Genomic DNA, 15,852 nt, shown 5'->3' with positions numbered 1-15,852 from the left:
TATGATATCACAATACTGGTGTGAGCTTACTTCCACGACAAGCTGATAAAATGTTTAGCCCTGAAGCTAGATTGTTACGCTCGGGAGCGGAGTTGAAACCTTTGCCCTGAGGCTAGATGATAAGCTCTGCTCGGAAGCTGACTGTTACGCTCGGGAGCGGAGTTAAGACTATTGCTGCTACTTCGTTGAGAGCTGTTCGTTCTACAAACGTACCCTTATTTAGGAATCAAAATCAATAAATACCGAACGAACGTATCTTCAGACCCGTAGAGTGTGCGTCATTGCACTTTTCTGTAATTCTAAATAGTTAGGGTTTCCCAAGGTTATCGTGGTCTGGAAGTTCAAGCTCGAGATGTTATCTACCTTGCACCATCAGCTACACAGGTGTTTACAATGTTTTAGAGAAAGCGTGGGCTATTTTAGCTTCAACAATTGCACTACGAACTATCTGACTATGGAAAGATGACCAGATTTTGACATTGGCTTTTGGCTAAAATTAGGAATGGATTGGAGATCGAAGTTATTTGGCTATAACACTTACAGGTTTTACAGGTTTGTCCGATAGTAGTTTCTTAAAGGGTAATTTGATTGTGTACATGAAGTACCTGAGGCTGATGTAGTAGATAATAGTTTAATTGGTTATTTGTACAAAGGAATTATATTACATAAGTGGCGTCATAGCGTAGAGGATGGGATTGTTTTACAATTTGGGATGACCCCGTAACATACCCCTCTGCTGCTAATGTTCGGCCTGAACATTTTTTTTTTATTTATTTATTTTTTCATTGTTGTTATTTGTGACGACGTTATCAGGAGTCTCTGCATGCAGCACTGCCAGGTCAATCAAGTTGCTCTGTTCTGAGTGATCTGATTTCATGCATCCTCGTGGCTGGGTGATGAAATTGGCCACGTGGGTACCTGCGTACAACATTATTGGTACGTTTGTCAAATTTGTTACTGGTTGTACTAATTTATTGCGTCTGAGTAACTTTTGTTGCAAGGACAGCAAGAATATATGGAATTCTTTCATTCGTTCCATTTTTGGTACTAGTCTTCCCGTAAGAGGTCGATTCACCGTCGTTTTGAGCTGGAGTTTAAGGTCAGTTATCTCTAAAGGAGCCAATACCTTACCCGTGTCCATAACTACTCGATATACGCGTGTTGGGCTTGGAATTGTTATCAATGGCACACCTTCAGAACCATTGATTGTCAACAGATTTTTGCTAAAGTATATTAAACACCTTTCCTTTTGCAAGAAATCATAACCTAGGATTACCGGCACCGACATTGTATTGCACAAATTGAAGGGGAAGTGGATGGTTTGCTCACCTATTTGAAGTGGTAATATCATGATTCCTTTTATACCATAGATTCACCGCTAATAGACCTGGCTGATGTGAACGAAGGCGCATATAGCTGCCATTTATAAGGATGTGTGTCCAACGTGGCTAACATGGATTGTTCTACCAGACTGATCGATGCACCGCTATCGCATAGGGCGTGGCACGTAGTACCAAACATTTAAATTTCGACATAATTCCCAGTTTTACTAAATTGACCAGCAGCCAAGGGCTGAAGATTATTGCAAGTCTATTGGTTATCATAATTTGTCCTATATTCCGGCAACTCGCTGATTTCTTCTTCTTGGTTCACCAGGTCAGACATAGTATCATTTGGATGAGCCTTAGAATAATGCATAAATTTATCGACAGGATTGTCTCTTATTGGTGGAGCATTCTGATTTGATTCTTCAATTGCTACACCTGTTTTGCCGTGTGGATTTTCCTCAGGCGTTGTGGTCTGGTCGATGTTTTCAGGTGTGGCTAAGTGCCGTGAAAGTTCTGTCAAATGAGTTACCTGGCCAAGCCGTGGAATTCGTTCGTTTTCTTTTTGTTCTATCACATCGACACGAAACACATTTTGTTTACCATTTTTCTCAGTGGAATCGTCTGCGACAACTTTGATTGTCAAATCATCAAGAAATATCGATGGACGTTGATATACGTCTATGTTTGGCTTGTTTTCATGATTCATGATATTTGGCCGAGTTACAACACTGGCTACATACTTACACCATTGGCTTTCTTCGACCTGGGTCGGGATTATTTTATTCCCTATACCTCCAATATTACACTTTGTCTGAACTTGAATTGGGTTGGACCCGTTTTCATATGTACTAGTAATTACTTGTGTGCTGAGTACTGGAATTTTAACTATTTCTTCGGCCTGAGCCGGCACACCTTCTAAACCATTTTCTTTCACGTACGTGGGTACAATTTTCTGCTCACACTTCAGTGGGATTCGCACTAACGGTAATTTCTGCCAATTTTAGTTCTGTTATTGGTTCTATTTCATAGTCAATACTGTCTATTGGTTCATCAACATAATTCATAACACATTCCTGCACAGGTAATACAGAAAATACATTTGGATGTTGACTGGCCAAAGTCGGGACACCTTTCCATTTAGGATTCTGTTGACTAAGGCGTCCGTCTCTGCTTGACAACCTATTACCTTACAGAGCATGCTCCGCACAAAACAGTGAACTCTTCACTGTCTCCATTTTCCACTTACACAGTAGACAGTTCACAGTTGGCCAGATGCTTTCGCCGTCTATTATCCGCTTCTTGAATTAACAATGAGTGGGCCCATACGTGAGACAAAAAGTTACCAGATTGTGACTCGTGGCTGTGAATGATAGGACCCCGACCCCTGATCACTGCCAAACTTTATATGTGAGACAAAAAATTCCTGATTGTGACTTACGGCTTGGAATGATGGGACCCCGACCCATGACCACTGCCAAACTTTATATGTGAGACAAAAAGTTACCAGATTGTGACTCATGGCTGTGAATGATAGGACCCCGACCCATGATCACTGCCAGACTTCATACGTGAGACAAAAAGTTACCAGATTGTGACTCGCGGCTGTGAATGATAGGACCCCGACCAATGATCACTGCCAAACTTTATCTGTGAGACAAAAAGTTCCCAGATTGTGTCTCGTGGCTGTGAATGATAGGACCCCGACCCATGATCACTGCCAAACTTCATACGTGAGACAAAAAGTTACCATATTGTGGTTCGTGGCTGGGAATGATAGGACCCCGACTCATGATCATTGCCAAAATTCATACTTGAGACAAAAATTTACCAGACTGTGACTGGTAGCTGGGAATGAGAGGACCTAACCACCCCAACCCCTCATACTCCTGGCACATAGGGGAAAAAGGTCTCTTATTGTGACATGTTGTTGGAAATGATACCGCCTGTAGCCGCCCATCCTCACTGCTAAAATGAAATAAAAGAGTCAAAATTTCAAATTGATTTATTGATTTATCATCTATTCGGCTACAGTCAAAAACTATATATAGTACAAATTAAAAACACGTGGTCATTCAACAATATTCCATATTATCATACCTCATTAGTATGTGAGCCAATCACGTCGCGTCATTCACGACCACGTGCCATGCGATAATTTTGACTATTCCACGGCATTATTCCACGGCTGACGTCATCGATGACGCGATATTGCAAATGGCGGCCATTAAGATTTCGACGAAATCGGCGATAAAAAACAGCATATTTACGGCGTTTTAAGCCAGGAAGTTGCACAGTGATACTGTCAGGGTCTTGAATTACACCCACAAAGTAGGTAGGTTGCATTGGGTGGGACTGTTACATCCACGAACAGAAAGTACAAGGCATTCAAGTTGGGCCTGGACTCGCTTCAAACAAACATCGTCTGCTAATGTAAACACACACTGTCTACAGTACATAATGTACACGTCTTGGCTCCATACATGATTTGCGTATCTGCCGATTAAAAATCACTTTGACAGTAGTTTGGGTCGCTGTGCAAAACCTGCTGGGCCGATTTCTTCAAGGTTTGGTTTAAAGCCTCGTGAAATAATTTTTGACCTGACAAATAATTTTGACTATTCTATGGCTTGACATGCAATATTTATATAATATTCAATGGTATTCTTCGTTGCGCAGAGAATGTGCGCAAAAGCAAACACACAGTAGAATGTTCACTGTTTAATGCGATATCGACAACAGTGAAATGCTCTACTGTGGTATAGTAGAGAGTACGTTGCACCTTATTTTGCCATGTTAAATCCATCTGTAAATCTTGTCCGTAGTGGTCTTCATAGCGGGTTGGATCATACCGATAGACATGTCCTCGCGTATCCCGCTCTACTGGTTTCCCGATTGTCTGTTGAAATTGCCTCCCGTTTGGTTTGCTGCTCCGTATTGTCTGGCTGGGACTGAACTCGGTCCAGAGTTTAGGGCGAATCCATGGGTGCCTGGTCCTCATCTTCCGTACACTCCTGCTTGTCGACATTCTGCTGTTGTATGATTGCAACTGTCATGATTCCTGCAGTATTTATCCTGTCTTCTGCCACTGTCCATTTCCTGGTTCTGCTGTGGGTTGCGGAAACAACGGTCGTAATAGTGTCCTGAACGCTTACAATAAGTGCAGAAAGGCCTCGTTGACGGCTTCGAATTGTATTGTGGGGCTTGCGGTGTTTGCTCCATTACCCTATTGAAAGAGTCCCTAATCTCGGTCTTCAAGGAACTCGTCATATCCTCGATCTTTCTAGTAATTTCTGCCTTTTCTCGTTCTAATTCGGCGGTTCTGGGTGAAATGCCCATAACTCTTCGAACATAGTAATATGCAACAAATCATCTTGTTGTATGTACTTTATATATCACTATATTGTTTTACAATAAATTAGAGTTAAAATGTAATTAGAATATCAAGCCTTCTACATCTATGCGTTTGCATGTACCTTATACTACAAGCCACGTGCTAGGAGGCCCCGGACTCTTTTTTCCTATACCCAATATGGATGTAAAGCTTCCGTCTTGCCTGACCCCACAAATTGCCGCCAGCAGTGCATTTATAGCGGGCTCGGTATTCGGCTGAAATCGCTATCGTGAACCGGGATATCCCCTCTTTAATAATGGGACGTGGTGATAAAACTTGTTAGGTATTTTACCTTTAAATGTTAAGATGTTTTTTTCTTCATCCGCTCGAATGTCTTATTTCAGAAAACAGATGAGTTTTTAGGAAAGTACACATCTCTTGGTCTTCCATCTCCAAGAAGTCCCTATGCACCACAGACTTATGACACTGTATGGGCGGTGGCGCTCACCTTGAGAGAGGCAATTTTAAGAGAAGCAAAAATATATGAGTTCACATACAACAGTGGAATAAAGATGAAGAATATGTTCAAGAATATTGTGGAAAACCTGGAGTTCTTCGGAGTTTCTGTAAGTAGGAATGTGGGCGTTTGTTGTGTCCTTTTCGATGTTTCCTTTAACAGTTAGTTGTTATCTTCGGAGAATGATCGCTTCAGCCTTAAAACACAACTTATAGTATTTCTCTGATTTCACCCAGACACGAAGAAGGCCTATCTTGAAGTCGGTGAGAGAAGATCGAAATCTAAGATTCTTGATAATGCCATTGTTTAAAGGAATGGGCGACCTTTTACTTCAATAGGTTCATTATTCTCCGGTTTCATAAGCACACTATACATCTGAAAGTTTTTGACAAATTTTAGCACAGCTGACGAAAGTTAGCAGAGCTGGTAAAGTAACTATTCGGATTGGCGTCTGCCCCTCCATCCGTCAACATGGGTGCACGTTTTTAAATCTTAAGACCTAGGCAGTTCAAATCTGGCCATGAGGAAGAACAGCCAAGGAATTGCCCCTGACAGAAAATTAAGCACGGCTCGACTTAAATTCTTCTCACCATGGGGCTAAAGGCGAAATGTCGAAACATATATTTGCTGCTTTATTCCAGAGAAAAAATCTTCGCTGACCTAGTTTTGAGCAGATATGAATTTCCTGTTTTTTTATTTTCCATGTATGTAACATTTCTTTATTTTTTCTCTTTGGAAGGCGGCCAGTATATGCATTATGCGGTGGACCCCCTTGCGGGCCTTTTTTTGCAAAATTTTATAATTTTTTTGGTCGTCGATCCTACTTTCATCAAGTAAATAGGTACTTTGTTCACCGCATAATGCATATACTACACCATTAAGCCGAAAAAACACTAACATACCAAGGTCCTAAACTTCCTAAAAAACGTCTAAATCGATCATCGAAACCATTTTCTTCACCAAAAACATTAATCTAAAAATCCGACACATCCAAATCTCAAATATTCCTGACTTTTCCACACCCGAGGGGAGTTAAATCCCAAAAAACTATAAAAAAAACGTTACAATCCTAAACCAGATATTTCACCAAAAATGCTACTCACACCTCCAACAATAAATAGATATTCGTAAGGTTTCATTTCCCCCACTTGATTGTTAAAAATCTTTTAATTCTGGTCTTTTCCCAAGTTGTACTCTGTTCTCTGGGTGAAGTTTGTTGTAGAGAACAAAAGATGCATCAACATTTTGAAAATCAATCGCACTTTCATTTTCTCTTTTCGATTGAAGGTTAACGAAATCAATGCTCTGTTTTCGATGATCATCCCAAGCCTTACATTCTCTTTGTAATTTTTCAACATCTAAATCATGTCTTTTCATTTCATTTTGATAACCATTCTTATCTATGGTTTTGAAAAGATATCCTGCCCCAGAAAAGGCAACAGCAACTAGAATGTGGAAATATTTCACTGCAAAAGAGACTTGCAAATGGTTGGAGATTCTTGACAATCTAGTGAATGGTTACAACAACACATCTCACTCATCCATGGAATGAAACCAATAGAAGCTAGAATAGAAGATAACGCCGGAACAGTCTGGTACAATCTCTCTGGTGCATTTCTACTTAAAGATTATGGTCAACCAAAATACAATCGCACTTTCATTTTCTCTTTTCAATCGAAGGTTAACGAAATCAATGGTTGTTTTCGATGTTCATCCCAAGCCTTAGATTCTCATTGTAATTTTTCAACAGCTAAATTATGTCTTTTCATTTAGAAAAATCACGTCTTTTCATTTAGTCTTGATAGCCATTTTTATCTATGGTTTTGAAAAGATACCCTGGCCCAGAAAAGGCAACGGCGTTTACTACGGCACCAATTATCATTCCAGCCATTTACAAATTGTGAGAAAATGTTAGTTAAATTAATGGTAAAACCTTCGGAGAATTCCACGGAGAAAGAAATTTCAAAAGAACAATATCTGAGAGACTTATACTTTAATCCCCAAAGCCCTGTGGCATATACCAATGCAAGTCAACTTTGGAGAAAAATAAAATCTGACGGCAAACTTTTTAAAAATTCACTTTCCGAAAAACAATGATTTCTTATGTGGATCAACAATGGCAAGCCGATTTAGTGGATTTACAGAAGTATCAAAAAGACAATAAACTTCAGATACATTTAAACTGTCATTGATTTATTCAGTCGTTACGCTACTGCTTTACCTCTCAAGACTAAGAAGGGAGAAGAAGTTACCGATTTATGTGTCACTATTTTCAAAAAAGCCACAATTTGATGATGGTGTCACGGGTCGCAAAGCGTGAGGCCGGGGCGTGTCCTCCTGTCCTCCGTAAGATGTTGTCCGGGACTGCAGCAAATGATAGGGACACTCGAATGGCTAATCAAGAGGTCGGGAATCAGTTACGCCGAGACGAGAGGAAGTGGTTGAATGCAAGTTAATATCAACACAAACAAGAAACGAATTGCTAGGTCATGCTAGTCACTGATGTCCACACAAGAATATTCAGTTTCGCAGATTTTATAACAGATGATATCACAATACTGGTGTGAGCTTACTTCCACGACAAACTGATAAAATGTTTAGCCCTGAAGCTAGAATATAGTCACTGCTCTGAAGCTGACTGATTGTTACGCTTGGGAGCGGAGTTGAAACTATTGCCCTGAGGCTGGTTGATAAGCTCTGCTCGGAAGCTGACTGTAACGCTCGGGAGCGGAGTTAAGACTATTGCTGCTACTTCGTTGAGAGCTGTTCGTTCTAGAAACCTACCCTTATCTTGGTATCAAAATCAATAAATACCGAACGAACGGATCTTCAAACCCGTAGAAGGTGCGTCATTGCACTTTTCTATAATTCTAAATAGTTAGGGTTTCCCAAGGTTATCGTGGTCTGGAAGTTCAAGCTCGAGATGTTATCTACCTTGTACCATCAGCTTACACAGGTGTTTACGATGTTTTAGAGAAAGCGTGGGCTATGTTAGCTCCAACAATTGCACTACGAACTATCTGACTATGGCAAGATGACCAGATTTTGACATTCGCTTTTGGCTTAAATTAGGAATGGATTGGAGATAGAAGTTGTTTGGCTATAACGCTTACAGGTTTTACAAGTCTTTCCGATAGTGGTTTCTTAAAGGGTAATTTGATTGTGTACATGAAGTACCTGAGGCTGATATAGTAGATAATAGTTTAATTTGTTATTTGTACAAAGGAATTATATTACATAAGTGGAGTCATAGCGTAGATGATGGGATTGCTTTACAATCTGGGATGACCCCGTAACATCCCCCTCTGCTGCTAATGTTCGACCCGAACACTTTGTTTTATTCATTTATTTTATTTATTTTGATTTTTTTTTTCATTGTTGTTATTTGTGACGACGTTATCAGGAGTCTCTGCATGCAGCACTGCCAGGTCAATCAAGTTGCTCTGTTCTGAGTGATCTGATTTCATGCATCCTCGTGGCTGGGTGATGAAATTGGCCACGTGGGTACCTGCGTACAACATTTTTGGTACGTTTGTCAAATTTGTTACTGGTTGTACTAATTTATTGCGTCTGAGTAACTTTTGTTGCAAGGACAGCAAGAATATATGGAATTCTTTCATTCGTTCCATTTTCGGTACTAGTCTTCCCGTAAGAGGTCGATTCACCGTCGTTTTGAGCTGGAGTTTAAGGTCAGTTACCTCTAAAGTGGCCAATACCTTACCCGTATCCATAACTACTCGATATACGCGTGTTGGGCTTGGAATTGTTATCAATGGCACACCTTCAGAACCATTGATTGTCAACAGATTTTTGCTAAAGTATATTAAACACCTTTCCTTTTGCAAGAAATCATAACCTAGGATTACCGGCACCGACATTGTATTGCACAAATTGAAGGGGAAGTGGATTGTTCGCTCACCTATTTGAAGTGGTAATATCATGATTCCGTTTAATACCATAGATTCACCACTAATAGACCTGGCTGATGTGAACGAAGGCGGATATAGCTGCCTTTTATAATGATGTGGGTCCAACGTGGCTAACAAGGATCGTTCCACAAGACTGATCGATGCACCGCTATCGCATAGGGCGTGGCATGTAGTACCAAACATTTAAATTTCAATTTATCGACAGGATTGTCTCTTATTGGTGGAGCATTCTGGTTTGATTCTTCAATTGCTACACCCGTTTGCCGTGTGGATTTTCCTCAGGCGTTGTGGTCTGATCGACGTTTTCAGGTGTGGCTAAGTGCCGAGAAAGTTCAAACAAATGGGTTACCTGGCCAAGCCGTGGAATTCGTTCATTTTCTTCTTGTTCTGTCACATCGACACGAAACACATTTTGTTCACCATTTTTCTCAGTGGAATCGTCTGAGACAACTTTGATTGTCAAATCATCAAGAAATATCGATGGACGTTGATATGTACGTCTATGTTTTGCTGAGTTACAACACTGGCTACATGCTTACACCATTGGCTTTCTTCGACCTGGGTCGGGATTATTTTATTCCTCATACCTCCAATATCACATTTTGTCTGAATTTGAATTGGGTTGGACCCGTTTTCATATGTACTAGTAATTACTTGTACGCTGAGTACTGGAATTTTAACTATTTCTTCGGCCTGAGCCGGCACACCTTCTAAATCATTTTCTTTCACGTACGTGGGTACAATTTTCTGCTCACACTTATCAATGGGATTCGCACTGACAGTAACTTCTGCCAATTTTAATTCTGTTATTGGTTCTATTTCATAGTCAATACTGTCTATTGGTTCATCAACATAATTCGTAACACATTCATGCAATACAGAAAATACATTTGGATGTTGACTGACCAAAGTGGACAGCGTTCCATTTAGGATTCTGTCGACTAAGGCGTCCGTCTCTGCTTGACAACCTATTACCTTATTTTGCCATGTTAAATCCATCTGTAAATCTTGTCTGTTGTGGTCTCATAGGGGGTTGGATCATACCGATAGACCTGTCCTCGCGTATCCCGCTCTACTGGTTTCCCGACTGTCTGTTGAAATTGCCTCCCGTTTGGTTTGCAGCTCCGTATTGTCCGGCTGGGGCTGAACTCGGTCCAGAGTTTGGGACGAATCCATTGGTGCCTGGTCCTCTTCTTCTTCCGTACACTCCTGCTTGTCGGCATTCTGCTGTGGTATGATTACAACTGCCATGATTCCTGCAGTATTTGTCCTGCCTTCGGCCAGTGTCCATTTCCTGGTTCTCTTGTGGGTTGCGGAAACAACGGTCGAAATAGTGTCCTGAACGCTTACAATAAGTGCAGAAAGGCCTCGTTGAGGTCTCCGAATTGTATTGTGGGGCTCGAGGTGTTTGCTCCATTACCCTATTGAAAGAGTCCCTAATCTCGGTCTTCAAGGAACGCGTCGTATCATCGATCTTTCTAGTAATTTCTGCCTTTTCTCGTTCAAATTCTCGTATGATACCAGTTCTTGCCGTTTTTTTATGGACGTATTGTTGCCTTGTAATACGGATGCTGTCAGGGCGCCATCTCCTGTTGCGGCATCACTTTCTATTTCCAAACACACCTCCTCTGTGAGGGCCACGGCGATGGCATCATTCAGGGTATCTGGCTGATGCCTCACAACAGTGGATCGTAGCCATGGTTTTAATGCCCTTATGAACATGGTTATGCGTTCCTCTGCCGTGACATTCAGGCGAGCACAAGCAGCAGTAAAAGCGTCCAGAAATTGTTCCAATGGTTGGTTAGGACCCTGTCTGAAATCATGAAATCTCATCCTCTGCACATACTGTGCTTGTACGTTGTTAAATCTTTCCACGAAAACACGTTTGATTTCATCAAAATTTCCGTCGCCTCTCAAGTCCTCGTCCAATTCACTGTACCACTGGAATGCTCGACCGTGCAAATATAGGCAAAACTACTGGCACCATCTAATCGGCCTTATTTGAGCGGCAATCATAAAATCCTGGAATTTAGTTAGAAATTCCTCCTGGTTTTCAGAGCTATGTCCATAGAAAAACCGAGGGCGTAAACTTTCTACTCCTTTTGGTATGGCAGCGATTAATACGTCATCCATTCTGTCTCTCATTTGATCAAGTTGCACTTGTATTTCATCCATTTTAAAAGGAAACAATGTCAATATTTACCAAGTCCTGTTTAAAGTAGACCCTCACTTCCTCTCACTCCACTATGTCACGGGTCGCAAAGCGTGAGGCCGGGGCGTGTCCTCCTGTCCTCCGTAAGATGTTTCCGGGACTGTAGCAAATAAATGGTAGGGACACTCGAATGGCTAATCAAGAGGTCGGGAATCAGATACGCCGAGACGAGAGGAAGTCGTTGAATGTAAGTTAAAGGGAACTGCCCGGGAAAAAAGGTTGTTTGATGAAAACTTTGCAAAGTTTCTTCTTGGGACTCGAAATCCATACTACTATTCTCTCCATTTTCCATTTTCTCCTCTCTCCAACTCACTACTATCGCTATTGACTGCGTAACATACACTAACATTCTTTCGCTATCATTGCTAACTTCATTTACTAGAACACTGACCTCTTTGTAGCCGATTATGTAACCCATAGTGGAAACACCTGACAGCGCCGCCGGGCATGATCCACGTGCTACTGGCATATTTATAAGCCGAAGGCTTTTCTGCGAAGCGCTACTATGGTTAACGTGCATACGACGTCATCCAATGTAAACAATGTTTCTCAAGTCCATGGATTCGTTTCAAATGGCTTAAATTTGACTTAAAATGGCCGCCAGAAGAGATAAACGCGCGAAAGTAGTAACTCGACTATTCTGAGCTCCGAGAGAGAACCAGACGATTATTCTCACTGTTTTTTAATCAAACTTCAATTTCTGGGGGTTCACCCCCCGACATATGTGTTTTGATTTTTGAGACTTTAGTAATGATATCAAAAAGATGCTTAAAATGGATATAATCCCGAAATAATGAAGCAAAAGACGGGCAGGCGTTCCGAAAAAAAAAATGTTATTTTGAGATTTCAATAAACCTTTTGAACGAATTCCACATGGGCCGTGGTGGGATCCGAAGACACCTTTAGGAGGAATGCATGTTTTTATGGGGTACCATTGGTTTTGCAGATCTTCTGTTTTTTTCTAAAGAATAATCAATATTCGCTAGCAGGCTTTTTATGCTCCCAGGTATTATGCTCCCAGGTATGAAGAGGGTTCTATGTTCCTTGAGTTCTTTGTTCATCAGTCTGGTGTTCCTCAAGAGTAAAGTGTCTTCAAGTCTCTTGGCCAGCAAAAACCCTTTCCAACCAATTTTTTATGCATTAACCATTCGGCAACATGTTGGTGGGGGAAAAACCTGATCCCTAGATCCCTGACCCCTTGAATTGGTTGCCCAGGTACGACCACAAGCAATTGCCTCAAGGAAGCAACCAGTACGACCTCGTGGGAGTCTTGCCAATATCATGCCAGTGAAAAGGAAGGGTAATGATGGTTGAGGGTTGCAGTTAGGGTACCATCAAAGGAGTACCTCTTCCTCGCTCTGTCAAAGGACTGCACCATCATGAAGGTTTGGGGGTTCCACTCGAGCGCCCCAGGGTAAGCAGCTCGGAAGGACTTATTGAGAGGCCAATAGGGGGTTTGGGGGGCCTCCCCCCAATGCACTGGCTAAAACATGTCAGAAGGACGGGGGTTGGGGGGGGGGGGGGGGGGGCTCTCCATGGCGACAGTTGCGCGAGTTCAATAGAGCTTGCACTTTACATTAGAATCTGCCAGAGTCCCAGACTACGATAGTCTGGACACCTTTCGGGGGGGGGGGGGGCATTTTCCATTTCTTTGCCGGCTATTATGACGATGGAGTTGAGTTACTGCTAATGCGATACACGGAGAAAAATGTCTATCAAAACAAAAAATTGGCGGAAGGAACTATAGCAGGGTCCCAACCAGGGGGTTTGGGGGGTTTCCCCCCAACCTAAAGGCGCTGCGCGCTTACTAGGGCACTGCACTGATAATATTAACTCGTAGTAAATAAGGTTGTAAAAATATGCAAATGAGATGCCGTGTATGGAAACCATGACGTCACTAAGCAGTTCTTATTTCTGCTACGGGTGGCGCTGTTGCTTGCTTCTGGAGGCGCTCTTCAACCTCTTTAATAACAACACAAACAAGAAACGAATTATTAGGTCATGCTAGTCACTAATGTCTACACAAGAATATTCAGTTTCGCAGATTTTATAGCATATGATATCACAATACTGGTGTGAGCTTTCTTCCACGACGAATTGATAAAATGTTTAGCCCTGAAGCTAGAATATAGTCACTGCTCTGAAGCTGACTAATTGTTACGCTCGGGAGCGGAGTTGAAACTATTGCCCTGAGGCTAGATAATAAGCTCTGCTCGGAAGCTGACTGTTACGCTCGGGAGCAGAGTTAAGACTATTGCTGCTACTTCGTTGAGAGCTGTTCGTTCTAGAAACGTACCCTTATTTAGGTATCAAAATCAATAAATACCGAACGAACGTATCTTCAAACCCGTAGAGTGTGCGTCATTGCACTTCTCTCTAATTCTAAATAGTCAGAGCATGCTCCGCACAAAACAGTGAACTCTTCACTGTCTCCATTTTCCACTTACACAGTAGACAGTTCACAGTTGGCCAGATGCTTTCGCCGTCTATTATCCGCTTCTTGAATTAACAATGAGTGGGCCCATACGTGAGACAAAAAGTTACCAGATTGTGACTCGTGGCTGTGAATGATAGGACCCCGACCCCTGATCACTGCCAAACTTTATATGTGGGACAAAAAGTTACCTGATTGTGACTTACGGCTGGGAATGATGGGACCCCGACCCATGACCACTGCCAAACTTCATACGTGAGACAAAAAGTTACCAGATTGTGACTCGCGGCTGGGAATGATAGGACCCCGACCCATGATCACTGCCAAACTTCATACGTGAGACAAAAGTTACCAGATTGTGACTCGTGGCTGGGAATGATAGGAGCCCGACCCCTGATCACTGCCAAACTTCATACGTGAGACAAAAAGTTACCAGATTGTGACTCGCGGCTGTGAATGATAGGACCCCGACCCATGATCACTGCCAAACTTTATATGTGAGACAAAAAGTTCCCAGATTGTGTCTCGTGGCTGTGAATGATAGGACCCCGACCCATGATCACTGCCAAACTTCATACGTGAGACAAAAAGTTACCAGATTGTGACTCGTGGCTGGGAATGATAGGACCCCGACCTATGATCATTGCCAAAATTCATACTTCAGACACAAATTTACCAGACTGTGACTGGCAGCTGGGAATGAGAGGACCTAACCACCCCAACCCCTCATACTCCTGGCACATAGGGGAAAAAGGTATCTTATTGTGACATGTTGTTGGAAATGATACCGCCTGTAGCCGCCCATCCTCACTGCTAAAATGAAATAAAAGAGTCAACATTTCAAATTCAAATTGATTTATTGATTTATTATCTATTCGGCTACAGTCAAAAACTATATATATAGTACAAATTAAAAACACGTGGTCATTCAACAATATTCCAGATTATCATACCTCATTGGTATGTGAGCCAATCACGTCGCGTCATTCACGACCACGTGCCATGCGATAATTTTGACTATTCCACGGCATTATTCCACGGCTGACGTCATCGATGACGCGATATTGCAAATGGCGGCCATTAAGATTTCGACGAAATCGGCGATAAAAAACAGCATATTTACGGCGTTTTAAGCCAGGAAGTTGCACAGTGATACTGTCAGGGTCTTGAATTACACCCACAAAGTAGGTAGGTTGCATTGGGTGGGACTGTTACATCCACGAACAGAAAGTACAAGGCATTCAAGTTGGGCCTGGACTCGCTTCAAACAAACATCGTCTGCTAATGTAAACACACACTGTCTACAGTACATAATGTACACGTCTTGGTTCCATACATGATTTGCGTATCCGCCGATTAAAAATCACTTTGACAGTGGTTTGGGTCGCTGTGCAAAACCTGCTGGGCCGATTTCTTCAAGGTTTGGTTTAAAGCCTCGTGAAATAATTTTTGACCTGACAAATAATTTTGACTATTCTATGGCTTGACATGCAATATTTATATAATATTCAATGGTATTCTTCGTTGCGCAGAGAATGTGCGCAAAAGCAAACACACAGTAGAATGTTCACTGTTTAATGCGATATCGACAACAATGAAATGCTCTACTGTGGTATAGTAGAGAGTACGTAGTTATGGTTTCCCAAGGTTATCGTGGTCTGTACCATCAGCTTACACAGGTGTTTACGATGTTTTAGAGAAAGTGCGGGCTATGTTAGCTCCAACAATTGCACTACTAACTACATGTATCTGACTATGGCAAGATGACCAGATTTTGACATTGGCTTTTGGCTAAAATTAGGAAAGGATTGGAGATAGAAGTTGTTTGGCTATAACGCTTACATGTTTTACAAGTTTGTCCGATAGTGGTTTCTTAAAGGGTAATTTGATTGTGTACATGAAGTACCTGAGGCTGATGTAGTAGAGTTTAATTTGTTATTTATACAAAGGAATTATATTACATAAGTGGAGTCATAGCGTAGAGGATGGACCTTTTTTACAATTTGGGATGACCCCGTAACAATGGTAAAGAATTTTACAACAGGTTTCTTAAAGAATTACTAGAAAAAATAACATCTAATGGTTCTCAACTTTCTCAAGC

General features: G+C 41.7%; 1 protein-coding gene across 2 annotated transcripts in view; it reads left to right on the top strand.

The window, feature by feature from the left end:
* Positions 1-15,852, top strand: part of LOC135493844 (gamma-aminobutyric acid type B receptor subunit 2-like) — a 600,170-nt gene that overhangs the window by 298,506 nt on the left and 285,812 nt on the right. For both annotated transcript variants that reach the window (XM_064781458.1, XM_064781459.1), the window contains one exon: positions 5,064-5,285. In XM_064781458.1, coding sequence (XP_064637528.1) covers positions 5,064-5,285 — 222 coding nt within the window. The remainder of the gene's footprint in view (positions 1-5,063; positions 5,286-15,852) is intronic.

The sequence above is a fragment of the Lineus longissimus genome, chromosome 9 (assembly GCF_910592395.1).
Source record: "Lineus longissimus chromosome 9, tnLinLong1.2, whole genome shotgun sequence".
Lineage (NCBI taxonomy): Eukaryota > Metazoa > Nemertea > Pilidiophora > Heteronemertea > Lineidae > Lineus > Lineus longissimus.
The sequence above is the reverse complement of the archived record's forward strand: the minus strand, read 5'-3'. Positions and strand labels throughout refer to the sequence as shown.